The sequence below is a fragment of the Bombina bombina genome, chromosome 4 (assembly GCF_027579735.1).
Source record: "Bombina bombina isolate aBomBom1 chromosome 4, aBomBom1.pri, whole genome shotgun sequence".
In the NCBI taxonomy this organism is placed as follows: domain Eukaryota; kingdom Metazoa; phylum Chordata; class Amphibia; order Anura; family Bombinatoridae; genus Bombina; species Bombina bombina.
The window spans coordinates 834879432-834894824 of record NC_069502.1 but is presented as its reverse complement, the minus strand read 5'-3'; the positions used below and the strand labels follow the sequence as shown (position 1 = coordinate 834894824).

The 15393-nt window shown below is 39.7% G+C and overlaps 1 protein-coding gene across 1 annotated transcript in view; it reads left to right on the top strand.

The window, feature by feature from the left end:
• LOC128657191 (zinc finger protein interacting with ribonucleoprotein K-like) overlaps window positions 1-15393 on the top strand; it is a 59069-nt gene that overhangs the window by 18455 nt on the left and 25221 nt on the right. Inside the window, exons 4-8 of the mRNA XM_053711442.1 lie at window positions 4608-4755; window positions 5168-5266; window positions 5491-5577; window positions 6180-6263; window positions 9691-9774. Of these exons, the coding sequence (XP_053567417.1) occupies window positions 4608-4755; window positions 5168-5266; window positions 5491-5577; window positions 6180-6263; window positions 9691-9774 (502 nt within the window). The remainder of the gene's footprint in view (window positions 1-4607; window positions 4756-5167; window positions 5267-5490; window positions 5578-6179; window positions 6264-9690; window positions 9775-15393) is intronic.

Genomic DNA, 15393 nt, shown 5'->3' with positions numbered 1-15393 from the left:
ACCGATTTTGGATCTATAGATCTTAAACAAATTCCTCAAAGTTCTGTCGTTCAAGATGGAAACTATTCGTACCATCCTACCACTGATCCAGGAGGGTCAATATATGACTACAGTGGATCTAAAGGATGCTTATCTTCACATTCCGATACACAAAGATCATCATCGGTTTCTCAGGTTTGCCTTTCAAGACAGGCATTACCAGTTGTAGCTCTTCCCTTTGGATTAGCTACAGCCCCAAGAATCTTTACAAAGGTTCTAGGGTCGCTTTTGGCGGTCCTAAGGCCGCGGGGCATAGCAGTAGCCCCTTATTTAGACGACATCCTGATACAGGCGTCAAACTTCCAAATTGCCAAGTCTCATACGGACGTAGTACTGGCATTTCTGAGGTCGCATGGGTGGAAAGTGAACGAGGAAAAGTGTTCTCTATCCCCACTCACAAGAGTTTCCTTTCTAGGGACTCTGATAGATTCTGTAGAAATGAAAATTTACCTTGACGGAGTCCAGGTTATCAAAGCTTCTAAATTCCTGTCGGGTTCTTCATTCCATTCCGCGCCCTTTGGTGGCTCAGTGTATGGAAGTAATCGGCTTAATGGTAGCGGCAATGGACATAGTGCCGTTTGCACGCTTACATCTCAGACCGCTGCAACTATGCAGGCTCAGTCAGTGGAGCGGGGATTACACAGATTTGGCCCCTCAACTGAATCTGGACCAAGAGACCAGGGATCCTCTTCCCTGGTGGCTATCTCGGGTCCATCTGTCCAAAGGTATGACCTTTGCAGGCCAGATTGGACTATTGTAACAACAAATGCCAGCCTTCTAGGTTGGGTTGCAGTCTGGAACTCCCTGAAGGCTCAGGGATCGTGGACTCAGGAGGAGTCTATCCTTCCAATAAATATTCTGGAACTAAGAGCGATATTCAAGGCTCTTCAGGTTTGGCCTCAGTTAGCATCTCTGAGGTACATCAGATTTCAGTCGGTCAACATCACGACTGTAGCTTACATCAACCATCGAGGGGGAACAAGAAGTTCCCTAGAGATGTTAGAAGTTTCAAAAATAATTCACTGGGCAGAGATTCACTCTTGCCACCTATCAGCTATCCATATCCCAGGTGTAGAGCACTGGGAGGCGGATTTTCTAAGTCGTCAGACTTTTCATCCGGGAGAGTGGGAACTCCATCCGGAGGTATTTGCACAACTGATTCTCCGTTGGGGCAAACCAGAACTGGATCTCATGGCGTCTCGCCAGAACGCCAAGCTTCCGTGTTACGGATCCAGGTCCAGTGATCCCAAGGCGAAACTGATAGATACTCTAGCAGCGCCCTGGTCTTTCAACCTGGCTTATGTGTTTCCACCGTTTCCTCTGCTCCATCGACTGATTGCCAAGATCAAGCAGGAGAGAGCATCAGTGATTCTGATAGCACCTGCGTGGCCACGCAGGACCTGGTATGCAGATCTAGTGGACATGTCATCCTTTCCACCATGGTCTCTGCCTCTGAGACAGGACCTTCTACTTCAGGGTCCTTTCAACCATCCAAATCTAATTTCTCTGAGGCTGACTGCCTGGAGATTGAATGCTTGATTTTATCAAAGCGTGGCTTCTCCGAGTCAGTTATTGATACCTTAATACAGGCACGAAAGCCTGTCACCAGGAAAATTTACCATAAGGTATGGCGTAGATATCTTTATTGGTGTGAATCCAAGGGTTACTTATGGAGTAAGGTCAGGATTCCTAGGATTTTATCTTTTCTCCAAGAAGGTTTCGAAAAAGGATTGTCAGCTAGTTTCTTAAAGGGACAGATTTTTGCTCTGTCTATTCTTTTGCACTAGCGTCTGGCAGATGTTCCAGACGTTCAGGCATTTTGTCAGGCTTTAGTTTGAATCAAGCCTGTGTTTAAACCTGTTGTCCCCCATGGAGCTTAAACTTGGTTCTTAAGGTTCTTCAAGGAGTTCTGTTTGAACCTCTTCATTCCATAGATATCAAACTTTTATCTTGGAAAGTTTTTTTGTTTTTTTTTGGTAGCTATTTCCTCGGCTCGTAGAGTCTCTGAGCTATCTGCCTTACAATGTGATTCTCCTTATCTGATTTTTCATACGGATAAGTTAGTCCTGCGTACCAAACCTGGGTTCTTACCTAAGGTGGTATCTAACAAGAATATCAATCAAGAGATTGTGGTTCCATCCTTGTGTTACACAATCTGGACGTGGTCTGTGCTTTAAAGTTTTACTTACAAGCTACTAAAGATTTTCGTCAAACATCTGCTTTGTTTGTTGTCTACTCTGGACAGAGGAGAGGTCAAAAGGCTTTGGCAACCTCTTTTTCTTTTTGGCTAAGAAGCTTAATCCGCTTAGCCTATGAGACTGCTGGACAGCAGCCTCCTGAAAGGATTACAGCTCATTCCACTAGAGCTGTGGCTTCCACTTGGGCCTTTAAAAATGAGGCTTCTGTTGAACAGATTTGCAAGGCGGCGACTTGGTCTTCGCTTCATACTTTTTCAAAATTTTACAAATTTGATACTTTTGCTTCTTCGGAGGCTATTTTTGGGAGAAAGGTTTTACAGGCAGTGGTTCCTTCCATTTAAGTTCCTGCCTTGTCCCTCCCTTCATCCGTGTACTTTAGCTTTGGTATTGGTATCCCACAAGTAATGGATGATCCGTGGATTGGATACACCTTACAAGAGAAAACACAATTTATGCTTACCTGTTAAATTTATTTCTCTTGTGGTGTATCCAGTCCACGGCCCACCCTGTCATTTTAAGGCAGGCAATTTTTAAATTTAAACTACAGTAATCACTACACCCTATGGTTCCTCCTTTCTCGGCTTGTTTTCGGTCGAATGACTGGCTATGACAGTTAGGGGAGGAGCTATATTACAGCTCTGCTGTGGGTGTCCTCTTGCAACTTCCTGTTGGGAATGAGAATATCCCACAAGTAATGGATGATCCGTGGACTGGATACACCACAAGAGAAATAAATTTATCAGGTAAGCATAAATTGTGTTTTTTATTGCAATCTGTGCAACTACTTTTTGTATTTACTGTTATTACTGGGGTTCCTGCAGGGATCCTGTAGTCTGCACGCAGAGATGGAGGACACATGTTCCGACCATATTTAAGTATCTGAAGTCCCTGTCTCAGTGCTAAGGACCTAATATTCAAACTTTCTCCAGCTTGGAGAGAAATTGCATTTCACACTTTACAGGGCTGACCTCACTGAATAGTAAAAAGAAAAAGGTCAGAACTCTCCAGCACTGTGAGATCTCTTTCATTACTATATATGTAGAAGAGAAAATCCCAGTGCAATACATCACTGCGTGATATGAGAGTTTTGTTACTTTGTGCTTTGTATTTTAGATTGCTTTACACTTAAGATTGTGTCCTTTCAGTATTATTACATTTAAAGGGATATGAAAACCCATTTGTTTTTCTTTCATGATTCAGATAGAGCATGCATATACCATCCCAGATAGAGCATGATATACCATCCCTTTAATATGATGGTAAATCCTAGCGTTTGTGAAACGCTAGCATTTACCAGTGGAACAAATAAAGGGGACTTCCAGTCATGGAGTTTAAATTACTTCATGCTGAAAGTTCCTTTATTTATCTGAAGCGTTCGCCTCAGGCAGCCCACGGCAGAATGCTATTTTGCTTTGAGGTGATCTTAGTGATTAGCGTGCTAGCTATCCGGCATGGCACCCAGCTGGACGCACGACTATTGGCTAAGAGGTGGAAACGTCACCTCACACCAAAATAGCATTCTGCCATGGGCTGCCTGAGGAGCTCAGTGCGGTGAACGCTTCAGACAAATAAAGGAACTTTCGGCATGAAGTATATTATACTTCATGACTGAAAGTTAAGTCCCCATTATTTGTTCCACTGGTAAACCCATCACTTTAAGCTTTGCACTTTCTCATTTATATTTTAATACATTTAGATTTAGCTCTAGCAGTGATTTCATAAATTCTGAATATGTTTTGAAAGTTTCTGTGTTACTTAACAAATTAGGATCATACTTTGTATATATATATATATATATATATATATATATATATATATATATATATATATATATATATATATATATATATATATATATATATATATATATATATTTTACAGAATTGACGCAATCGGAGCCTATATATCAGCCCCAGGGGTTTTCCATTTACCTTCTCTCTCCCATGTGAAATTTTGTATCCCATATAGCTTCTTTACTTTCTATGGAAGGCCTCTGTGAAGTCTGCTTTATAATAAGAATTTGTAAAATCACAATCCTAACTACACTGCTGTACACAAAATAAAAAAACAAAAGAAAAAGTGCAATGTTTAAATGTAATAACGTTTAATCTGAAGTGTAAAGTTATATAATATAGAAAGCACAAAGTGTAAATGCAGCAGAACTGTCACATCATGCAGTGCTATATTACACTGGGTTTGTCTCTCCTTCAAATACAAAAATGCAGGAAACGCCCCTTGGAGAAGTAAAGCCAAATCTGCCTTTTTAATATTTCACTAGGGATCTCTCAGTGCTGGAGGATCATTTTAGAATATCTCAGATGAGCAGAGAGGTTTGAATATCAGGGCCTGAATGAGTTGTGTGTGTTTCAGGTGCCTATAAAGTGTGATGATGTTGCTGTGTATTTCTCTATGGAGGAGTGGGAGTATATAGAGGGACACAAGGAGCTTTACAAGGACGTCATGATGGAGACTCACCAAGCACTAAGGACTATGGAGATCCCAGGAAATGAGAGCTCAGGTAACGCTGTGTAGTAATAAATATCTCACTCAGGAAATGCACAAACGCTACTGACAGAGAGTAAATCTACAGTGAATCTATCACATGTGATCTAATGAGCTGTCTGATTATAAACATATTTTATACTCAACAGAAATAATAGATACACATTTAAAGGGTTAAGAGGGATTAATGTTAAACCAATTATATATCAGTATATATATATATATATATATATATATATATATATATATATATATATATATATATATATATATATATATATATATATATATAAATATTTTAAACGCAAAAAGTAACAATTATTTGTTTTTGTTCTTAATTGAATACATTTTAAGATGCCTTTTTATAGTTGCAATAAAAATTGTTTCATATCCATTTTACAAAATAAACAGATTTTATTCTCTATTAGAATTAACAGGTCACAGAGATGAAAATCTAGACACAGAAGCATATGAAGACCTTGTACAGAATATTCAGCCAGTGAAGACCCCATCAGACGTCTCTGCAGGTGAGGGATCTATGGTTGCTGTTAATGTTTATTTACAAAGTGAAAACTCAGATTCTGAAATTATTTAACCCTTACTAATAGTTATGTAAATGATGGACCTGAAGACAGACCAGTTAAAATAATAAAATAATGATGTGTTGTGTAAAATTACCGGATAATCAGATGTGTGTGAGATATCTGCACTTAAAACCATTTACCAAAAAACTAATTGTATTGTTTATTAGAACTAACAGGTCACAGTAATGAAAATCTAAACACAGGAGCACAAGGAGAACTGGTACAGAATATTCAGCCATCAGATGTCTGTGCAAGTGAGTGATCTATGGTATAAGCTGCACAGCTAGAAACCTCAGATGCTGAAATGATTTAACCCTATTAATTACTATGTAAATGATGAGCTTCAGTACAGACAGGTTGCAATGATAAAATCTATTTGGTGCACAAACATACCGTGTTTTCCCTTCTCTCTCACCTTCTATTTTATGCAAATACCACGTACACACTTGTCCTCTCTTCTCTCTCACCAACTGCTTTATGTGAATAGTACACACACATGCCCTCTCTTCTCTCTCACCCTCTGCTTTATGTGAATAGTACACACATGCCCTCTCTTCTCTCTCACCCTCTGCTTTATGTGAATAGTACATACACATGCCCTCTGCTTTATGTGAATAGTACATACACATGCCCTCTGCTTTATGTGAATAGTACATACACATGCCGTTTCTTCTCTCTCATCTGCTGCTTTATGTGAATAGTACACACATGCCCTCTATTTTGATATTATTGATCAATTTCAATATCCCTCAAATATTAGGTGTAAGGAAATTATAAAGTACCTATTACTAGTTGATTTTGGGGTGAAAAAAACCCCTAAAACATGAAATATTGTCTGCATTTAATGTTCTGACAGGTGACATTAATTCTGACGTAGATGTTAAAACAGAAGATCAGCTGGAAGCTCCAATGCAGGACATGTGTGACAATGACAATGAAGGTAATTGCACGTGTGTGACGTGTCTTCTGTTTATGAGGTATTGCCTGGCTTTTATAGCTTATTGTCTGCAAGTACTGTACATTATGTCACTAGTCAGGGTGTCACCTCAATCACACACCGAGTGTCACAGTACAATAAAGCCTGATACTCTGCTTTATGTGAATAGTACACACACATGCCCTCTCTTCACATAAAGCAGTCGGTGAGAGAGAAGAGAGGGCATGTGTGTGTACTATTCACATAAAGCAGTCGGTGAGAGAGAATAGTACACACACATGCCCTCTCTTCTCTGTCACCGACTGCTTTATGTGAATAGTACACACACATGCCCTCTCTTCTCTCTCACCCTCTGATTTATGTGAATAGTACACACACATGCCCTCTCTTCTCTCTCATCCTCTGCTTTATGTAAATAGTACACACACATGCCCTCTCTTCTCTCTCACCCTCTGCTTTATGTTAATAGTACACACACATGCCCTCTCTACTCTCTCACCCTCTGATTTATGTGACTAGTACACACCCATGCTCTCTATTCTCTTCTTTCTCACCTTAAAGGGAAATGAAATCCAAAAAAAAATTCAGGATTCAGATAGAGCATTCAGTTTTACTTCTGTTTTTTGATTTGCTTCGTTTTCTTGGTATCTTTTGTTGAAAATCATACCTAGATAGGCACAGGAGCTGGAATCTAGCTGCTGATTGGTGGCTACAAAATATGAGACTTTTTTTTTTCATTGGCTTAACAATTGTGTTCATCCAGCTCCCAGTAGTGCATTGTTGCTCCTTCAAAAAGGATACCAAGAAAATAAAACAAAATTGAGAATAAAAGTAAATTGGAAAGTTGCTTAAAAATGTATGCTCTAACTGAATCATGAAATAAAAATTTGGGGTTTTATGTCCCTATAAGATTCATGTAAATAGTACATACACATGCCCTCTCTTTTCCCTCTCTATTCTCTCTCACCCTCTGCTTTATGTGAATAGTACATACTAATATGTGTACATTACAAAAATGCTTCTATTCAAAACTGAAATACATCTATGTGGGATCCAATTTTGGCTGGAATGACCCTTTAACTCCTTAACGACCAAGGACGTGCCAGGCATGTCCTACAAAAAGTAAGTTACTGACCAAAGACGTGCCTGGCACATCCTCTGGGGTTTCAAGCGATCGTTTTCAGGGTATTGCAGCGATGTCTCAATATTGAGGCATCATGCAATACCCTTTTTTCAGCAAACCAATGCAGAGAGAGACACTCTGTGGCCCTCTCTGCATCGGCCAGTGATGTGCCGATCGTTGGTGGCCTGCGAGGGATCCAAAGAAGGCGGGTGGGCGGGCCATAAAACGCCGCTGTGCACCACACATATTATGCCCAGCAGTTAAGGGGTTAATTAGGTAGCTTGTAGGGTTAATTTTAGCTTTAGTGCAAAGATCAGCCTCCCACCTGACATATCCGACCCCCTGATCCCTCCTTGATCCCCCCCCCTCAAACAGCTCTCTTTCCTCCCCCACCCCACAATTGTCCCCGCCATCTTAAGTACTGGCAGAAAGTCTGCCAGTACTAAAATAAAAGGCTTTTCTTTTTTAAATATCTATTAAGCTGTGATGGATCCCCCCTTAGCCCCCAACCTCCCTGATCCCCCCCCCCCCCCCCAAACAGCTCTCTAACCCTTTTGCCCCCCCCCCCCCCCCAAAAAAAAATATTTATTTTTCTGTAGTGTAGCTGCCTTCCCTCTCCCTCCTTTCCATTCACTTACTACATTGGTGGCAGTAGGTGCTGCACGCTCCCGGCACCCGGCGTGCACATTGCACTTACAGGAACCAGATGCGAGTAGCGATGGACCGCCCACCCGCCTCCCTGCTAAGACTCCCACCCACTAACGATTGGCACCATCACTACCGGTGCAGAGAGGGCCACAGAGTGGCTCTCTCTGCATCGGTGTGTAAAAAAAAAAATGGTATTGCAGGATGCCTCAATATCGAGGCATCACTGCAATACCATGAAAGTGCCTGAAAGCGATCAGGATTGATTCCACCGCTTCAAACTCCTAAGGACGTACAGGGTACGTCGTTGGTCGTTAACTGACCTTTTTTGTAGGACGTACCCTGTACATTCTTGGTTGTTAAAGGGGCACTGAACCCAAAAATTTTCTTTTGTTATTCAGATAGAGCATGCAATTTTACGCAACTTTCTAATTTACTCCTATTATCAAATTTTCTTCATTCTCTTGGTATCTTTATTTGAAAAGCAAGAATGTAAGTTTAGAAGCTGGTCCATTTTTGGTGAACAACCTGGGCTGTTCTTGCTGATTGGTGGATAAATTCACCCACCAATAAACAAGTGCTGAAGATACCTTCTTTTTCAAATAAAGATAGCAAGAGAACGAAGAAAATTTGATAATAGGAGTAAATTAGAAAGTTGTTTAAAATTGCATGCTCTATCTGAATCACAAAATAAACAATTCAATATCCCTTTAAGCTTCAAGTGACTATACACACACATGCTCTGTTATCTCTCACCCTCTGCTTTATGTGAATAGTACACACACATGCCCTCTATTCTCTCTCACCCTCTGCTTTATGTGAATAGTACACACACATGCCCTCTCTTCTCTCTCACCCTCTGCTTTATGTGAATAGTACACACACATGCTCTCTCTTCTCTCTCACCCTCTGCTTTATGTGAATAGTACACACACATGCCCTCTCTTCTCTCTCACCCTCTGCTTTATGTGAATAGTACATACACATGCCCTCTCTTCTCTCTCACCCTCTGCTTTATGTGAATAGTAAATACACATGGCCTCTCTTCTCTCTCACCCTCTGCTTCATGTGAATAGTACACACACATGCCCTCTATTCTCTCTCACCCTCTGCTTTATGTGAATAGTACATACACATGCCCTCTCTTCTCTCTCACCCTCTGCTTTATGTGAATAGTACATACACATGCCCTCTCTTCTCTCTCACCCTCTGCTTTATGTGAATAGTACACACACATGCCCTCTATTCTCTCTCACCCTCTGCTTTATGTGAATAGTACACACACATGCCCTCTATTCTCTCTCACCCTCTGCTTTATGTGAATAGTACATACACATGCCCTCTCTTCTCTCTCACCCTCTGCTTTATGTGAATAGTACATACACATGCCCTCTCTTCTCTCTCACCCTCTGCTTTATGTGAATAGTACATACACATGCCCTCTGCTTTATGTGAATAGTACATACACATGCCGTCTCTTCTCTCTCATCTGCTGCTTTATGTGAATAGTACACACATGCCCTCTATTTTGATATTATTGATCAATTTCAATATCAAGCAAATATTAGGTGTAAGGAAATTATAAAGTACCTATTACTAGTTGATTTTGGGGTGAAAAAACCCTAAACCATGAAATATTGTCTGCATTTAATGTTCTGACAGGTGACATTAATACTGACGTAGATGTTAAAACAGAAGATCAGATGGAAGCTCCAATGCAGGACATGTGTGACAGTGACAATGAAGGTAATTGCACTTGTGTGACGTGTCTTCTGTTTATGAGGTATTGCCTGGCTTTTAAAGCTTATTGTCTGCAAATACTGTACATTATGTCACTAGTCAGGGTGTCACCTCAATCACACACTGAGTGTCACAGTACAATATAGCCTGATACTCACTGACTGTTGTCACATTTCTAGTGTTTCTAGCTGCGGATACACAGGTAGCACTTTGTAGGAGCATAAAATAAATCTCACGTTGCTGTTATCTTTAAAGTCGCCTGTAATATACCTTTAACACAACTCTCCCAGCTATGATGTCACATTGCAAATTTAACCCCACCTAGCCTGAATATCCTTTTTTTATTGTTAACAAGTTAATTGCATTAAGACTTCACTTGTGTGTTCTATAGAACATTCTTAGACTCTGCTTGCTTAGTTCTTACCTCTCTCTTCAGATTATTCCTCTTGGTTGTCAACAGTATTTGCTTAACTTAAACTTCTCCTGGTTCTGGCTGCTAGATAGATAAATTCTTAAGCAAAGCAAGAGGTTTTACTTCACTGCAGTAACAAAACGGCAGGACTGCTGTTCAGTGAGGATCCTGGGGATACTTGCTACTCTGTGTTGCACCTCCTACTCCAGCCCCTCCACCTGCAGTGTATTTTCCTATCAGCTATTATAGAGCCAGTGTGTATAGCATCTCAGGAGCTGTGTTTTCTAACCTCTTACAACTGAGCAAGTTCCTTTCCCCATTTCCTGGAACTGCTGAAGTTGATCTTTCCTCCTGCAGGACCACACATTGTACAAAGACAGATTTCCTCTCTTCTAACCACCACTGGTAACTCACCAATTCATAAACCTGAATCCCTGCTGGCAGTACTGAAGTTTACAGACATTCCTGCTATGAATCCTCAGCCTGTTGTTTTCCTGTGCACTGCAGTGTGGTTCACAAAAACAGAGGGACACTGCCACCAAGTATTGTAAAATCTACATTACAATCTTAATAATTCTACATTAAAGATACTATTTCCTTCCTGAAACAAAGTATCTACCTTGGAAGTTTAAAGTTGTGTCTGTCACTTTATGCTGTGCCACACTCTCGCAGTGACTATTTCTGGTAAGTTCTGAAGCTGAGATCTATCACCAGTCTTTCTCCTTGCATAAAAGGGAGTTATCACATCTCTATGCCCTGTCTTTATATTGTGAGTTAAAGGGACAGTCTACCATAGAATTGTTATTGTTTTAAAAGATAGATACTCCCTTTATTACCCATTCTCCAGTTTTGCATAACCAACACAGTTATATTAATATACTTTTTACCTCTGCGATTACCTTGTATCTAGGAACCTTCTTCCAGCCCCCTGATCACATGACTGTGACTGTTTATTATTTATTGTCTTAAATTTAGCATTGTTTTGTGCTAAATCTTAAATAACCCCCTGTGCCTGAACACAGTGTTATCTATATGGCCCACATGTACTTTCTGTCTCTTTGTGTTGAAAAGAGATTTAAAAAGCATGTGATAAGAGGCAGCCTTCAAAGGCTTAGAAATGTGCATATGAGCCTACCTATGTTTAGTTTAAACTAAGAATACCAAGAGAAAAAAGGAAATTTTATGATGAAAGTAAATTGGAAAGTAGATTAAAATTAAAAGTCCTATCTGAATAATGAAAGTTTAATTTATACTAGACTGTCCTTTTAAAGAGACATTGTATTTAAACCTATCATACATGTGAAAGACCAGCAGAGAAGCATGTTCCTATTTTTATGTGGAACTTTTTTAAAGGGACATTGTATTCTGTAAGCAAGCTACAGCATTAAATATAGAACTAACCAAGCAGATGCAATGAGAACAACACATAGGCAAAAAGGCAATATTAGTAATAATTACTGTGGTGACAAATGGCAGCAGCAGTGAACATGGAAATTGTAATAGCGTGTAGTAGTGTACCCAGCTGAATTGTGTATGCTAATGAGCTGTACTCGTGGACACACACATGTAGATGCAGAGATGTGGCCTGTGGGTGAACATTTATTTTTTAGATACATGTATTAAGAAAGACCAGAAACCTTTGTATAACGTAATTAGGTTTTGACTGTGTGTGCTTGTGTAGTGTGTCTGTGCATGTTTCCACGTGCATATCTGTATGTTTGTATGTGTATGTAGACCTGTAGAATCTTACAAAGATGCATAATAGTCCTTTATTGTCGCCATGTCAGGTATAGGGGCTGTTAGAATACTAGTGCTGTATTGTCCCTATATCAGGTATAGGGGTTGTTTGAATACTAGTGCTGTATTGTCCCCATGTCGGGTATAGAGGGTATTGGAATACTAGTGCTGTATTGTCATCATGTCCTTTATATGGGATATTTGAATACTAGTGCTGTATTGTGCCCATGTTAGGTATTGGGGCTCTTAGAATTCTAGTGCTGTATTGTCCCCATGTCAGGTATAGGGGCTGTTGAAATGCAAGTTCTAATATATAAGGTGGCGCAAAAAACTTGTATAATGATTTTTCCCCTTCTCTTCTCCTTACTATATGTACTCACTTAATCATGTCACTTTATATGTGGTGGTTATATTACCTACTTAGATACTTGTTTTCCTTGATCTCTTAATTGGTACACTCTTATGTTAAATGATAAACCACTAAATTATTATATTCCAAAAGATTTATTATACTAGACAATCATATGACATTTGCTAAAAAAACATATACGTTCTTCTAAAATTGCTAAAAAGACACCGGTGTCTATGTATACTATGTCTCCTTTAAGACTAGACTTGTTAAAAATCTTCTTGAATGGTAACTTCTACTTGCTACACATCATCCAACAATATGTTGCATTGAGATACAATGTAATACAATCTTATATAATCTAATACAGTATTTAGACAGTGTTCTGTTAGGAATACTTGAACAGTTGTGCTTGTTCTATTAGACAGTGTTCCGTTAGGAATAATTTTGCAGTTCTGCTTGTTAGTCAGATACCATCTTCTTCAATACATTTAAATTGCCGTATGACTAAAAATGAAATGTCAAAAGTACAATGTTCTCCTTGTGATGGCAGCGTGTAGCTGATGGCTTACTTTCAGCTACACGCTGCCATCACAAGGAGAACAAAACCCTGGCACAACAAAAAATCCGGAAGAACGGATCTATTATTACCACAGAAGCTGAGAGAGCATTACAGCTGCTGACAAGAAGTCTGTGAGTTTTTTTTTACAAGGAGAACAGGTAGATTCAGACCGGCATCACCCACAGGAAGGATTGAATCTCCATTCTCATTGTCCGGTAGGGCTTCACGATTAATCGCATATGCGATTTAAAACCGCGAGAGTCTCTATTTTTTTCCTAAATAAAAAAAATCCTCAGACGTGGCTGTGTAATGCATTGATTTATTTGTGATTTCTTGCAAACCAGCTCCATCTAGTGGTTGCTTTTAGCACACATTTGTAAAATGGCTGTTTTACTTTCACTTTCTGTTCTCATAAGCAGCCGATCAATCTAGAAATCGAAAAGCAGAGCCCATGCAGGAATGAAGAGGAGAGAAAGCCACTTACTTATATTTCCCCCTAGTGCGTGTGTGTGTGTATATGTATATTAGAGCTGCGCATCTTCACTTGTCTCACGTTTCGATTCGAATATGATTCGATTCTACGATGCATCGCGATGCATCATGATTACTGCCCATGATTTTCAGGATCTTGTTCTATTCCATATTTTATATGTATGTGTATATATATATATGTGTATATATATATATATATATATATATATATATATATATATATACATACACACATACACACACACACACACACACATATATATATATATATATATATATATATATACATATATATACATACACACATTTATATATATATATATTGTGTGTGTATATATATAATAATCTTTTAAACAACTGTGTAAGATGGAAGAGCACTTATAAACATAATACTACAATATGCACGGAAATGTATCTGTAGATTTATTTTACAAAGGAAAATATAACCAGCAGCAGTGTACTCACTCAAACATTCTCACAGAGTACATGCAGACATCTGAAACCTGACCCAGAGAGCATTACCAATAGACCTCCTCTCACACACAAATGTTCCGGTCAGGAATTTTTATGACACCTATCCTAAAGAGCCGACAGCAGCCTCAAGTAAACAGTGAATCTTTTCTTGTATTATAGATTCACTGTTTACTGTTGCGGTCTCTGCTGCATGTTTCCTCTCTGTCAGAACCCTAGCCCAAACGAGCATTTGAGGGTTGCTATTAGATACAGTAAGTCAAAAGTTTTACAGCAACCCTCAAATGCTCGTTTGGGCTAGGGTTCTGACAGAGAGGAAACATGCAGCAGAGACCGCAACAGTAAACAGTGAATCGATAATGCAAGAAAAGATTCACTGTTTACATGAGGCTGCTGTCGGCTCTTTAGGATAGGTGTCATAAAAATTCCTGACCGGAACATTTGTGTGTGAGAGGAGGTCTATTGGTAATGCTCTCTGGGTCAGATATCTGCGCAGTGTGCACAGCAAGTCCTGAATCACAGGACTTCCCTTAATCACAGGAGTTCCCTGTCAGACTCGCCTGGCATGTATGGGGTTAATGGTGCCTATCTGGGAGTTGCCTGTTCTATGTCACCTGTCTTTATATAATATAAGCCTTTCCAAGCCGCCTCCTCCCCTGTATGTCAGTTTCTTTATTTTTTTATTGCAAGTACTGTGAGTTTGCCCTCCCTTCACTGATTGCTGCTTTATTTAATACTATTGGTATTGGTAGTACTAGCAGTCAGTGCCTATCGCTGTTCTACGTTATCAGCAGCTAATTCAGAGGGATTATATGAATTCCTGTGACACTGGCTACCGAGAGCCTCTCTCTGACGTGCACAATATTGCATTACGTAGAACAGTGATAGGCACTGACTGCTAGTACTACCAATACCAATAGTATTAAATAAAGCAGCAGTCAGTGAAGGGAGGGCAAACTCACAGTACTTGCAATAAAAAAATAAATGAACTGACTCGTGCACGCCCCTGAGTCTACATATGTTTTCTCATAGAAAGGATGTAAGTTTCAATCGAGACAGAGGTAAATTTGATGAAAGCAGTAAACTGGGATTTTTTTTTACAATTATATTCTCTGTCTGATTACATGTCAGCAATACTGTAAGCAGTGATAAAATGAAATGTATACAAGGGCAGCACAATGTAGAACAGGGTATTTATTGTGCTGTGGTCCTGTGATTACAGCTTCCAGCCTTGGGTGAGGGTTGTTCAAACCATTTAGTATCACTGATTTCTAATTAGTTTAAGACCTGTGACCACAAGGGCTCCGGCGCCAATGGAGATGAGTCTTAGGGCCAGCTCAAACACATCTCTCCCAGTTCGGACCTAGCATTAAATAAAGCAGCAGTCAGTGAAGGGAGGGCAAACCAAACTCACAGTACTTGCAATAAAAAAATAAACGACATACAGGGGAGGAGGCGGCTTGGAAAGGCTTATATTGTGGCTCCATAACAACAGTGAAGTTTAAAAACGGAGCAATGAGTAAACCAGAGTGTTCCATTTCCTCACATACCGCGGGGGTCAGGTAAGACACCAACGATGGCTGCTTGCAATAAAAAAAATAA